This window comes from Phascolarctos cinereus, unplaced genomic scaffold (assembly GCF_003287225.1).
Source record: "Phascolarctos cinereus isolate Bilbo 61053 unplaced genomic scaffold, phaCin_HiC Scaffold_726;HRSCAF=1367, whole genome shotgun sequence".
Lineage (NCBI taxonomy): Eukaryota > Metazoa > Chordata > Mammalia > Diprotodontia > Phascolarctidae > Phascolarctos > Phascolarctos cinereus.
The window spans coordinates 47,970,271-47,983,209 of NW_027556098.1; the positions used below are offsets into that span (position 1 = coordinate 47,970,271).

General features: G+C 34.9%; 1 protein-coding gene across 5 annotated transcripts in view; it reads left to right on the plus strand.

Moving 5' to 3' along the window:
• The window catches only part of TTC3 (tetratricopeptide repeat domain 3), a 201,205-nt gene that overhangs the window by 39,778 nt on the left and 148,488 nt on the right, over positions 1 to 12,939 (plus strand). For all 5 annotated transcript variants that reach the window (XM_078146523.1, XM_078146524.1, XM_078146522.1 and 2 more), the window contains exons 9-11: positions 1,583 to 1,677; positions 2,836 to 2,898; positions 7,274 to 7,328. In XM_078146523.1, the coding sequence (XP_078002649.1) occupies positions 1,583 to 1,677; positions 2,836 to 2,898; positions 7,274 to 7,328 (213 nt within the window). The remainder of the gene's footprint in view (positions 1 to 1,582; positions 1,678 to 2,835; positions 2,899 to 7,273; positions 7,329 to 12,939) is intronic.

The window sequence follows — 12,939 nt, forward strand, 5'->3', positions numbered from 1 at the left end:
GAACTATTTGTTTCATACCCTTTATGTCTATTAGGGAAAGGCTTTTAAAAATAGAATTATCTGTCATGTGTATATTATATATATGTATATGTGTATATACATATATAACACTTAATTGTTTATATAGCCTGGATATCATACGCTTTTCTGAGAAATTTCATACAAAATTGTTCTCATTCAACCATTTCCCTTTTTATCCGACATATATTATTTTGTTTGTGCAGAAGCTTTTCAGTTTCATGTAATCCAAGTTATTTGCCTCTCTCCCTTGTTTGGCTAAGAATGAACTTCCTACCTATAATAATATGATTTACTTCTCTTCATTTTTTTAATGGTTTGATATTTATTTAGCATTAAGAACATGTATACATTTAGAATGTACTATGAAATATGATGTAAGGTGTTGGTTTAAGCCTAATTTCTACCAGACTGCTTTCCTATTTGATTTTAAATTAAAACTTAATGCTGTGATATTATGGGACCAACTTTAATCCCAAAGGAAAGATATGACAGTATATCTCTTTCCTTTCTTTGTAGAGATGGGGGACTATGAGTCTGGAACATTGAATATTGTTGAGAATGTCATTATTGATATGGTTCATCTTTTTCAGTGCTGTGTCAATTTGTTGATCACTGGATAGTTGTACCATATTTAGAGTATTTATAGTTAGGGTGACAGGCAGAGGCAGAATGGCACAGCTGGCCTTGGAACTAGGAAGATCTGCATTCAGGCTTCACTTCCAAAACATACTGGTTTATATACCTCTTGGCAAGTCACTTAGCCTCTCAGTGCCCTGGACTATATTGGTAGAGAAAGTTTCTTCATCCAAAGTTGAAGTTGTAGATCTATTCCTAACTCCCTTAGGTTAATGTTTGTAGATGGTCAGAAACTGTGATTTTTTTTTCTTAGCATCTTTGGCTTATTTTTTTCCCATTTCATCATTCTTTCCTTTTAGAAGGAAAAGAATCGAAGTCACCTTTATATTCTTCATTTCATGAATGTGTGTGTGTGCGTATTAGCTGTGTTCGACTCTTCCTGACCCCATTTGGGGTTTTCTTGGCAAAGATACTGGAGTGTTTTGCCATTTCCTTCTCTACCTCATTTTACAAATGAGGAAACTGAGGCAAACAGGGTTAAATGACTTGCCCAGGCTCACACAGCTAGTATCTGAGTCCAGATCTGAATTCAGATCTTCTTGACTCCAGGACCAGCAGGCTATCCACTGTGCCACCTAACTACCCCATTTTCATGAATAACAATTTCATGAATTGCTATGGCCAAAAATTCCTTCATTTTGTGGCTAACCATTATTGATGTCTCTTCATATTTGATTAGTCCTCAGACAGTGGATTCAGACTTTTACTAGGACCATGCTTATATATTTTCCAACTTGGCTAAACCTATCTGCCTTGCATTTATGAGACCATAATATCAAGTACTTTTTTTATCTGTATATGTAAAAATCTAGTCAGGGTCTGCTATATTTGTAAGAAAGCAAAAATTCCAGATATATATTGATATTATATTCCTTCTTTAAATTTCATTTTTATTTTTGAGTACATTTTCTTTTTGGTCTTGCAGGAAGGTGAAATTATGAAAACAAGAGGAAATGAAGAATTCTCAGAAGAGAGGTTTGATACTGCTATCACATATTATACCAGAGCAATTGAATTTAGGTAAGGAATATTTTTTATGATTTTTTCTTATGATTTTTTTTATTTCCATAAACTTTTTCTTTTAATACAGTTAAGTATATTATGCTCTCTTGTCCTCATACATTTCTTCTAATTGATGAACTGAAAAAAAATCCATCTCTCTTTCATTAAGATAAATATTTTGTTTCATTTTCTCTCATTTTTTTCTAGAATTAATTTTTTAATGTTTAAGTCTCTCATCCAGCTTGAACTCATTTGAATATATGGTGTAAGATATCAATTCAAATGTCTTTTCCAGCTTTCCCAAAGGCATTTGTTAAAGACTGAATTCTTTTTCTGATTTTGGTTTCTAAAGGTTTGTCACAAACTAGTCTTTTGTTTGAAATGCTGGTGTAACTATTTTATTCCATTTCTCTATTTAAAAAGTAAGTTTTTTATCATAACTGCTTCCTTATTTATTTCTGAAACACAACAATCTACATTAGAACCTGGTGGCTCTAAAACCAGGTCTGAGTAAAAATAATGTTGCATTTCCTCACTAATAGTATATTTAGAAGGGGACTTGTTCCAAGATAAAGCTTTAAAAATCTAATATACAATTATTTAACTTGAGCTATTTAAAGACCTTTAAGCTGTGACAACAAATTTTAAATTATCTTTAAATATTTTATCACAAAATATAATTGCATATTGAATATTACTAATCAGGGCATCAGGGAAAACATTTTTCTGTGAACAAGTGACGTTTATAGGTTTGCTGTTTTCTGAAGTTTTATATTACATTGTGGGGCCAATTATTTTTTCGCAAGAACAACCACATCTCTAATGATAACATCGGGGTTGGTGGAAAAATAGGATTCTATATGTAGGATTTATGGCCAATTTGTCAGTAATTCTCTTACCATTTATAACTAAATGGAAATAATTATGAAAATATGTAATGTTCTTATAAAGTTGATTTTCTTTCTGTAACAAATAGTATCTTCACATTTGTCAATCACAATTGAAAACCTTAGCTTTTCTAGTTTGGTTAAAATAATGATCAGAGTTGAGTTGAAAAAAGAAGAAAATGTCATCAGCAAATATAAAGCACATTAAAGGCTTTATTACACACTTTGTTGTATGTTTGTTATTTCCAGGTAACATACTTGACTAATACTCTGTGTATTTTTTTTAAAGACCTGAAAATCATCTACTTTATAGCAACCGCGCCCTTTGTTTCCTTCGTACTGGTCAATTCAAGTGAGTATTCTTAGATGTTTGTTATGATCCCTAAAACAGTAACATAGTTGCATATTATAGGCACATAGAAAAATCTGCTTTAAACTTCAAATTTAGATGTTTATATGACTAAAATCTCTTCTATAGCAATAAAAGAACATTATTTGCTTTTTTTTGTTGAGTTATTTTTTGCTTACCTTTTTTTAAAGCCTAAGAAAGTACTATTAAATATTAGAAGGTAAAAGAAACCAAGTAATTTACTTATTTTAGGGAGTGGGTAACTAGAAGAAAACGGAAAGTTTCAGCAAAACAGAAGGATGGGTTGTGGGTGTTACTTGGAGTGACTGAGTTAATGGAATTCATTTTATTGTATGCCCAAAGGCTATAACAAATACTGTTTCATAGGACATTTGCTCATCTTAATTTCCAGTACTCATATGAACATTTGGAAAAATGACGTCCCTGCACATTAATTATAGTTCATGTACTGGCATCTGTTGCAAAGGATGAATATGTAGAAAAATACTGTGTAGAACTCAGTAAGACCCTCCAAATTAAATTACCATATACTTTGATATTCAGTGACAAAGAGTAAAATACATGAAGATGGTGGGAAATAACTTGGAAAATATGGGTCAGGAATTAGGAATGACAGAGGCCAATGAGTTGTAGACTACCCAGAAGTTAGGCCTCTCCATATCATTAATACTTTTTTTTAAGAAAAGAATTGATAGGTGATGGATATGGTGGGCATTAAACAACATCACAAAAAAATAATGAAATTGATTATAGTTTAGCAGGAAAAGACTTGATATTAATGTGAGTCATCTCTGAATCAGCTATCTGTATGGCCAGACCACTGATTTGTTAAAAAGGTAGCATGCAGTTGAAACAACCTCAGTTCTGACCTATTTGATTTAGTAGGTAAATGAGCCAAAAATATTACATCATTAACAATAATAGCAGTCATTTGATGCAGCATTTGAGCCTATATAAACCTGCTACCATAGTGAGGAGACCGAAAGAACCTTAGAAGCGTCATGGTCAACAACACCTGATTTAGTTGCTAAGTGAAGAAATGGTAGCCAGAGTATGTAAATGTGTATTCAGTCCTCCTTTATGCATTTCAGATTGAGTGAGGTTTACTAATGCCAGCCCCCCACCCCTGCCCACCCCTTTCATCCAATAGTTGTAGATTCTATTTTTCACCCACCCAAATTCAATATATTTAAAACTTAAGTATGTTTTTTCTTCCCACCTTGCCCTCTTCCAAACTTAGCTATTTATTTCAGTCTCCCACGTGTACAGCACTGGTATTATTCTTTTCTCATAAGTCTTCCAAACGCCACATATCCTTTCACTTGCAACATCCTGACTGTTTTCATCTCCACAACATCTCACACCTGGCTTCTTATGTCTGCTCGCACAGCCACCATCTGGGTTCAGGCCTTAATCACCTCTTGCCCAGATTATTTCAACAACTTCCTAATTGGCCTTAAGTCTATCCTTGCTTTAGTCAGTACTCCATCATTCTCTCAAAATGAATTTCCTTAATTTGCACCTGACCACGTCACTTCCCCACTCCATCCTCCACTGGTACCCTGTTAACCCTGTAATCAAATATAAAGTTCTCTATGGTAAAATCCTTCACCACCTGTCGTCAGCCTATTTTTCTACCCTCAATTTTTTCTCTCTCCCAGACTCTACCAACCAGCCAAACTGTCTTCTTTCCGTTTCTCACAGGTGATGCTCCATCTCCCTTCTCCTTTGCCTTTGCACTGATACACTCTACCTCCTCATTTCCACTTTAGAGAATTTCTCTCTTCCTTCAGGGTATAATTCAAGTACCATCTTCTACACAAAGCCTTTCTTAAACCCCTCAACTGTTTGTGCCTCCTTTCTCAAGACAGGACTGGAGTTGGGAAGGCCTGAGTTCAAATTCAGCCTCTGATATTTCCTAGCTGTGACCCTGGGCAAATCACTTGTTTTTCTCAGTTTCCTCATCTGTTAAATGAGGACAATAATAGCACCTACTTCTCTGGGTTGCTGTGATAATCAAATGAGATAATAATTGTAAAACACCTAGCCCAGTGCCTGGCATAAAGTGAGCTAAATATATAAATGTTAGCTATTATTATTTATAGGCTCCCTTTAGGATATAAGCTCATTGAGAATAGATAGGGATTGTTTCATTTATTATATTTGTATATTTAGCACCTAGAACTGAGTCTGGCAAACAGCAGGTACATAATAAATACTTGTTGATTGATTTATTGATCTGACTTAAAGAAGAATCTTCATCAGGGAAATGTAGGATAGAAAAAAGAAGATAGATTATTTGCTTGGCAAGGGTGAGGGCTGACAGGCACAAGTGGAGAGCTGAGTGATCTGTGGTGGTGTTGGACTATGAAGAGGAAGAAAGGTCCCCACGAATTTTGGGTGGACCTCCTTTGGCAAACTTATGGAAAAACACAAACAGAATTGCAGAAGATAGGTAGCAGTGATTGGATTGAAATATGTTATGATTGGCAAGATTGGTTGGTTGGTTATTATCCTTCATTGTGCCTGTATTTATAGATACATCTATATGTGTATAGATGTTTATATTTCAGAACCAGCATGAGTGAATTGAATCGACTGTTCAGCTAACTCTAAAATTCTCAATTTGGACTTTGAATTGTATTACTGTGTGATCTGTTTATGAAAACAGTTAAATATAAACCCTATATAGTGGCTTGTACAGTGTTCATAGTCAGTCTCTGCTACTGTTGGATACATCCTGTATACCCTTTATAATAGTGAGGGTTTTGGGGTTTTTTTGGTTTTTTGTTTTTCCTGTGTGATGTTATTATACTGTTTAAGAGAAAATAAAAATTGTAGAAAGGGAGGTTTATATAAATCAGAATATCAGGTAGATATTAGAAATCACTAAATTTTTTTTACTAACTACAATCATATCCTTTCTGGTACTTATTTGATTATTTTCACATATATAATATTCCCTTATGTAATTTCCCACCTAACAAGTTACATTTTTCCAACTGGTAAGCAGCATTAGATGGATAGCTAGTGGCACAGTAGATGCAAGACTGGGCTTGGAATCAGGAAGACTCATCTTCATGAGTTCACATCCAGCCTCAGACACTTACTAGCTGTGTGACCCTAAGCAAGTCACTTGACCCTGCTGGGTTCAGTTCCTCGTCTATAGAATGAACTGGAGAAAGAAAATGGCAAACCACTCTGGTATCTCTGCCAAGAAAGCCCCAAATGGGGTCATGGAGAGTTGGACACTACTGAAAAAGAATTTAATAACATTCGCACTATTAGAATAGATTTAAAGTGACTTGTCTGTTTTTTTCCACCTTGCTCTTTTGAGACCAGGGTAGCCAAGCAATTCAATTTTGTGTTCTAGGTAAACTGAAATTAATTTAGTAGAAATTTCCAAACTTGCCCAGGTTATGTTCAAAGTTTATTATTGAAGTAAAAGTCTGTTTTCTTCTGGGAATTTTAAAGGTTTGGGGTATATGTGAAAAAATAATTTAGTTATTAGTTATTAGAAGTTCACTTTGGAATTTTAAAGGTTCCATTTTTATAGCTGAGTAAATATTAGTTTGTCCTGTGATATTAGGATTAGGGTCAGTTATGATTAGGGTTGGAGTTAGCTATAATTAATATTAACATGAGCATTTTGCAGTGCTTAAAGGGTATTTTTGGAACTCACTTTTTTTTTTACTTGTTGCTGGTTATGCCTCTCCCACCCAGTAAAATTATGATTTGCTTCTAGTTTTGTCCTAGTAGGATAACCATATAGCAGAAAACAAAAAGGAGTAAAGTATTATTATTATTTTTTTTTATTTTTGGTGAGGCAGGGTTAAGTGACTTGCCCAGGAGTAAATTGTTTAATCACTATTCGTCTCTCTCCAGTTCTTTTCTAGATATCATAGGTTCTTCCTTGACAAGGATTACTGCTGCAGTAGTCATTGCAAATCCCTCCTTCCCACTCCCCCCAACAATTGTATGCTTTATTTTATCATAGTCTTGACTTCAGTCAAGAACATGACTTCTCAGGTTCTTAATTAATTTTGTGTGCTTAGTGCCTTACTATTGGTTGTTAATAAACTTAGTTGAAATGAAATGTAGAGATAACCTCTCAAAATGCTGTCATGAGCATTGTTTTTAGCAGAAAAATATCTTTTTTTAAGGAGAGAAAGAGAGAATTATGTGATTGATGTTTTTATATTGCATTAAAGATCAAAAATCCTTAATGATTTCAGGGCATAAAGTATTGCTAATGAGTAAAATTGCAGCAGGCGGTGTATCTGAAACTTTTTGCCTGAAACAATTTGTACTTCACAGTAGATGTTATAAAACAAGTCTTTTATTTCTGTTTTTTTAGGAGTGCACTTGGTGATGGAAAGAGGGCCACTATTCTGAAATACAATTGGCCAAAGGTTAGTATCTTATGTGTTGCTTCCTTTAGTAAGCACCTTGTGCAAAATAACTTTATAAAAATTAAGCCTGCCCATGTGTGTGTGTGTGACTTCATGGTTTTGTTTTACCTAACAAGTATTTAAATCAGATTTTATAATTATTTGTATTTTGTTTTACTCTTCTTTTTTGGAACAGTATAGTCTTTAGAGACAGTGAGATAAAACCCAAGACTAGATGTTAGGATACAAAATATAAATTTTAATTCTTATTATCATTAGTATTTTAATATCTATTATTAGTTCATAAAAGAGTAACTGGCCTTTCCTGTTCCCTTGTTACCTTATGCAGCTTGCTTGTTATCAGATTTAGGTTCTAAACAAGAAGAGGCAACATGGAATAGTGGATAGTGAACTGATTCTAGAGTCTAGAAGAAATAGATTGAAGCCCCTCCTCTGACATATACTGATCTGTTACCCAGGATGTTTCACTTAGCATCTCAGTGCCTACAGTCAGTGTTGTAAGATGTAAATTATACATTTTGCATTGGTAGAAGCTAGAAGTACTTACTCACTTAGAGTTTGCTATATCTAATAAATCATAGTTTTAAGACAAAAAAAAGTTAGCCTTATTTTTCTGCCTTATGGGAAGGTTCTATGGTATACTCTCATGATTATAAAACATTTGCATAGATAATTGCTATTAAAAAATAGACATTTGAGATGTATTTGGTACTAACTACAGTTGGTACTGAGTAAATGATATTATGATCAATTATATTACATTTAATCAGAGAAGTTTTTTCTCCCCAAAGGATAGTTTCACTGAAAACTATTTTAAACTTTAAAATAATGTATAATTCTTTCTTTAAGTTTTACTCAGAGAGGTAAATAAAAAAATCCATGATGAGATTGATTATGATTTGAAACTGATATAGGAGGCCTGCAGTTTATGGGCACTTTTTTTTGTTCTTTTTCCCCTTGGGATTTGCTACCAGTGGCTTAAGCTTTAAATGATGTCTTATTCTGTCCTACAGAATGGGAATAATTATGATATTAATTAATCAGCAGCTATTTAGAAAGCACTTCTTATATGTATACAGTATGCTGCATACTGTGGGAGGGCTGCGAAATAAATATAATATCATTTGTAGTAAGAGTTGGCTTCCAATGTCTATGATGTAATTTTCAGCAGAACACTTTTGTGAAGGGATGTTTCTTTCTACATTAGGAGAGTGTTCAAATCTAGTATTTGGTTCTTAATGGCTGCTTCCTCATGGCTAGGAAAATGAAAACAGGTACTATTGTGATGTCAGCATGTAGACCTGATGATGTCTAGGAAGTTAGTTGCACCCTTTGATGTAGAATGGAGTCACATCCTACTCACATTTACCTTAAATTCAAGTATAGTAGGGCTTGCATTTTTTAAAAATGGAGGTGAGGGAAGAAATAAGTTTAAATAGTGCAGATAATTCTGTTTGCTATTCCATTCAGTGAGGATGTGCTGCAGGTTGAGTATATAGTAAGAAATGTTAATATGCCCCTTGTCCTTCTATGTTGTTCTACCACCTTCCCTTCATATACCCTGATCCCAAGCCTTCACAGGGCAGGATGAAGGGAAGATGGAAGGGAGGAAGAAGAGGGAAATTGGTGGCCAATCTCAACTTACATCTTTGAGTCTCAGGCCAACTGACTTAGCCTTTAATAATGAATCTGGTATGCTGAATTCCCCTATCTATATTACTACAATATGTTCATCTTGGAGATCTTTGTGGGGGGAGAAAATAATTTTGATAATATGGGATTTTTGTCTCACTCAATTACTCTACTATATCTGTCTGCTCCATCAGTTTCTAAAAATAGCATTGATATGTCTTTTTCTACTTCCAGAATGATTTAAAGTATCTTAAATATATTACTTTTTATGATACTTTAAGGATAAAACAAAATAGACACCATCTAAAGGAAGCATGCTACCAGGTAGATGAGCTGTGCAGATTACAATGATCAGGCCATAAATTTGTCAGCTAAAGGAAAAGAAGACCTGTGAGTGACGAGTTTTTGGTTTTCTGATAAGAAAACTTGGACTTCATGTTGTTTCTCAAGACAGTTTCTAAAAGAAAAGATTATTAGAATGTCTGGTTCTTGAAGGTGTTAGATCCTTAATAGAGAATCCTACTGTGCTCTGCTCTTTAAAGAACTCTGTTAGAGAATTCAGATCACCTGTCTGTCTGAAGAACTATAATCTCATGATGATAATTATAAACCTTAATGCAGTCACTCAGTAACCTTTTACCTCCCCCTACACTGTGACAAGGAGGCACAAATTACCCCATGGGCACCACACAAATGTTTTTTTCTTGCTAAAGAGATTTTGCTAGTCTGAGATTCCACAGAGCCACATCTGGAGCAGAGAAAGGAATCAGACTTTTTTCAACCTAGTTTGGCCAATAGGTTAGAAAATCCTAAGGTTGTAGATGCTCTATTCAGAACACCCATTCCACCTTCCTACAACCATACAAAATGCATCAGATGCTAATTAGCCAGAGAAGTAAAGTACAAGAGCTAGACAGGGAACTGGTACAAAGTGATAGTGACAGTGGTTGCAGTAGGCCTGAAGGGAATTGAAATCTGTCTGGGGCCAGTACTGTCTCCTCAGTAGCTACTTAAGGCAGGGAGCAAGGCCAGTGAAAAGTTAATCCTACAATACGTGAAGAGACTGAGGTAGTATTATAGTCTAGCTCTTGGGGAATACCTACTATCAAAGGGGCAATATTCATAAAGTGACAGGATAATACAAAGAAAAAAAGATTGAAACATCAAAATTTCAAGAGGAAGAAAATCAAGTTGAAAATGTAGAGTATATATTTCTAGGTCACATGACTAACAAGATGGAGGACTAGACATTTTCTCCAATCTTTACCAACTCAGAATTCCCCTAGCTAAAAATTATGCATAAAAGGTAAAGTAATTGCATCTTTCTCAGCAGGCCAAGACAACAAGAAGTCTAAGGAAGTAATAGCCTGATGAATTAGTAGCTTGAAATTGAAAAGCTTCTTCATAGACAAAATTAATGTATTTAGGTTAAGAAGGAAAGTGTTTGAATGGGAAAAAAATCTTTGTATCATATTTCTCAGATAAGAGTTTTACGAAAGATGTATATACATATATGTATATATATACATATATGCACATATATAAACAACAGCCCATTCCCGAATGGATAAGTAGTCAAAGGATATGAATTAACAGTTGTCAAAAGAATTGCAAACTCTTAATAACTACATGAAATAATTCTCTAATTCACTAATAAAATTTCAGAAATGCAAATCAAAACCAATCCTAAAGTTTTGCTTCATAACCCTTGAATTGGCAAAATTGAAAAAAAAGTGGGAGTAGTCGATGTTGGAGTTGTTATGGAAAGATAAGTCCACCAGTGACTTCATGGAGCTGTGAATCAGTATAGCTGTTTTGGAAAGCAGTTTGGAATTATGCAAATAAAATTACTAAAATATCTGTAAAAACCTTGCCCAGAGATTCCACTATTAGGCATATACCTCAGAAGGTCATTGATAGGGAGAGAAAGCGTCTGAATGCAAGAAAATATGTATAGTAACACTTTTTGTACTAGCAAAAAAAAAATTAGAAACAAAGTGGGTGCCATTAATTAGGGAATGTCTGAACAAATTTTGATGCATTTATTTAAAGGAATATTTTCATATTATAAGAAATGGCATGATGAAAACAGAAACATTGACTTATTATAGGACAGGCCTGTCTAAATGAAGAATGACTGGCACACAAAGATGGCTTTACCAAACTTACTATTCGAAAGGGGAGGAGAACGGATGGTAGCACAGACAGTTTTAATGTATGTCCTCCATGCTAGCAGTGAGCAGTGCACAGTTGGGGGATGGTATCTGTGCTCTGGTTGAAATAGATATATAGTCTGAGACAAAGAACTAGTAAGATCCAAATGGAAGAATTGCCCTTTAGGATTAGCAAACAGGATTTTTTTCTAATATCCCCAATAAAGAATGAGGGTCAGGGAAATAGGAGACAACCCTAGTGTTGTCATTCCAGTTAGAGGCTGAAAAGAGTTAATACTTAGTCTCTGGGTTTATTAGCCTTGGAATACTTACATCCTGGGAAGCTGGGGTCAAACAATTTTCACTGATCAACACAACAGGATCTGATGAAGTCAGTATGGGAAACAATACACACAATGTCTACAGTAATGCATCTGAAATCAGATGCAGTGGGGAGAAACTGGAGCTGCCCCAGTAAATACAGGCACAAAGCAAAGATGTCTCCTTTCTTCTATTATTTTGTGTCTTTCTAGAAATGTCTGTAATAGTAATTGAGGAAGAAAAAGAAATTAGAGCAGTAAAGAAAAGACATGAATTTTCTTATTTGCTGATGGCTTTCTTTGAAAATCCTAATTAAGGGGGCAGTTAGGTGGTAGTGGATAGAGCACCGGCCCTGGAGTCAGGAGGACTCCAGCCTCAGACACTTACTAGCTAGCTGTGTGACCCTGGGCAAGTCACTTAACTCCTATTGTCTCCAAAAGAAAAAAAAATTTAAAAGAAAAGAAAATCCTATTAATGGGCAAAGAAACTAATTGAGAAAATTCCGCAGTATTTCAGGCTACAAAATAATTACACACACACACACACACACACACACACACACACACACACACACACACCTATATTATAATAAGAATCCAGGAGGCAATAGTTGGAAGGGAATTCCCATTTAAAATAACCTACTTACAAATCTAGGAGTCCATGTACCAAAACATATTACTTTTATGGATTATTTACAAAATATTCCTTAAAGAAATAAAGAATAACTTATATAGCTGAAGGAATACTGTGCTCAGGACAGGACTGTGTCTTACAATGAAGATTGTGATACTTCTCAAAATTAAATCTCAGTTTTTGTATTATCAAATTGCTGAAGGAATACTTGACAGAACTAGACAAAATTATAATGACATTGAGTTGGAGGAGTGAATTATCTAGAATTTCAGTCAAAAAGCATTTATTAAGGGCTAATTATGTGTCAGACACTGTGCCAAACATTGGAAATACAAAGTAAGTCAAAAACAGTACTGCCCCTCAAGGACCTGGTAATAGGGAAGACAAAGTACAAACCACGGACACTTATGGAATAAATTGGAGTTAAATCTCAGAGAGAAGGAACGAACATTAAGGAGTACCTGGAAAGGCTTCTTGTTGAAGGTGGGAACTTAGCTGAGGCTTTAAGGAAGCCAGGAGGTTGAGACAAAGAGGGAAAGTATTGCAGGCATGGGGCTGAGCCAGTGAAAATCCTCCAAGCCAGGAGACAGGAGGGAGTGGCTTGTGAGGAACAGTGAAGTTTCACGGGATCATAGAGTATGTAGAAGGGAATAAAATTTAAGAAGATTGGAAAGGTAAGAAGATACTTGGTTATGGGGGCTTTATATGTGATCCAAAGAATGATTGGGAGATGCTAGATTTTATTGAGAAGGGGTCAGTGGTAGTGGTGACATGGTCAGACCTGCACTTAAGGAAGATCAGTTTGACAGCTGTTGGAGGATGGACTGGAATGGAGAGAGCCTTGAGGGAAGAGGAGACCAAGCTGCAGACTA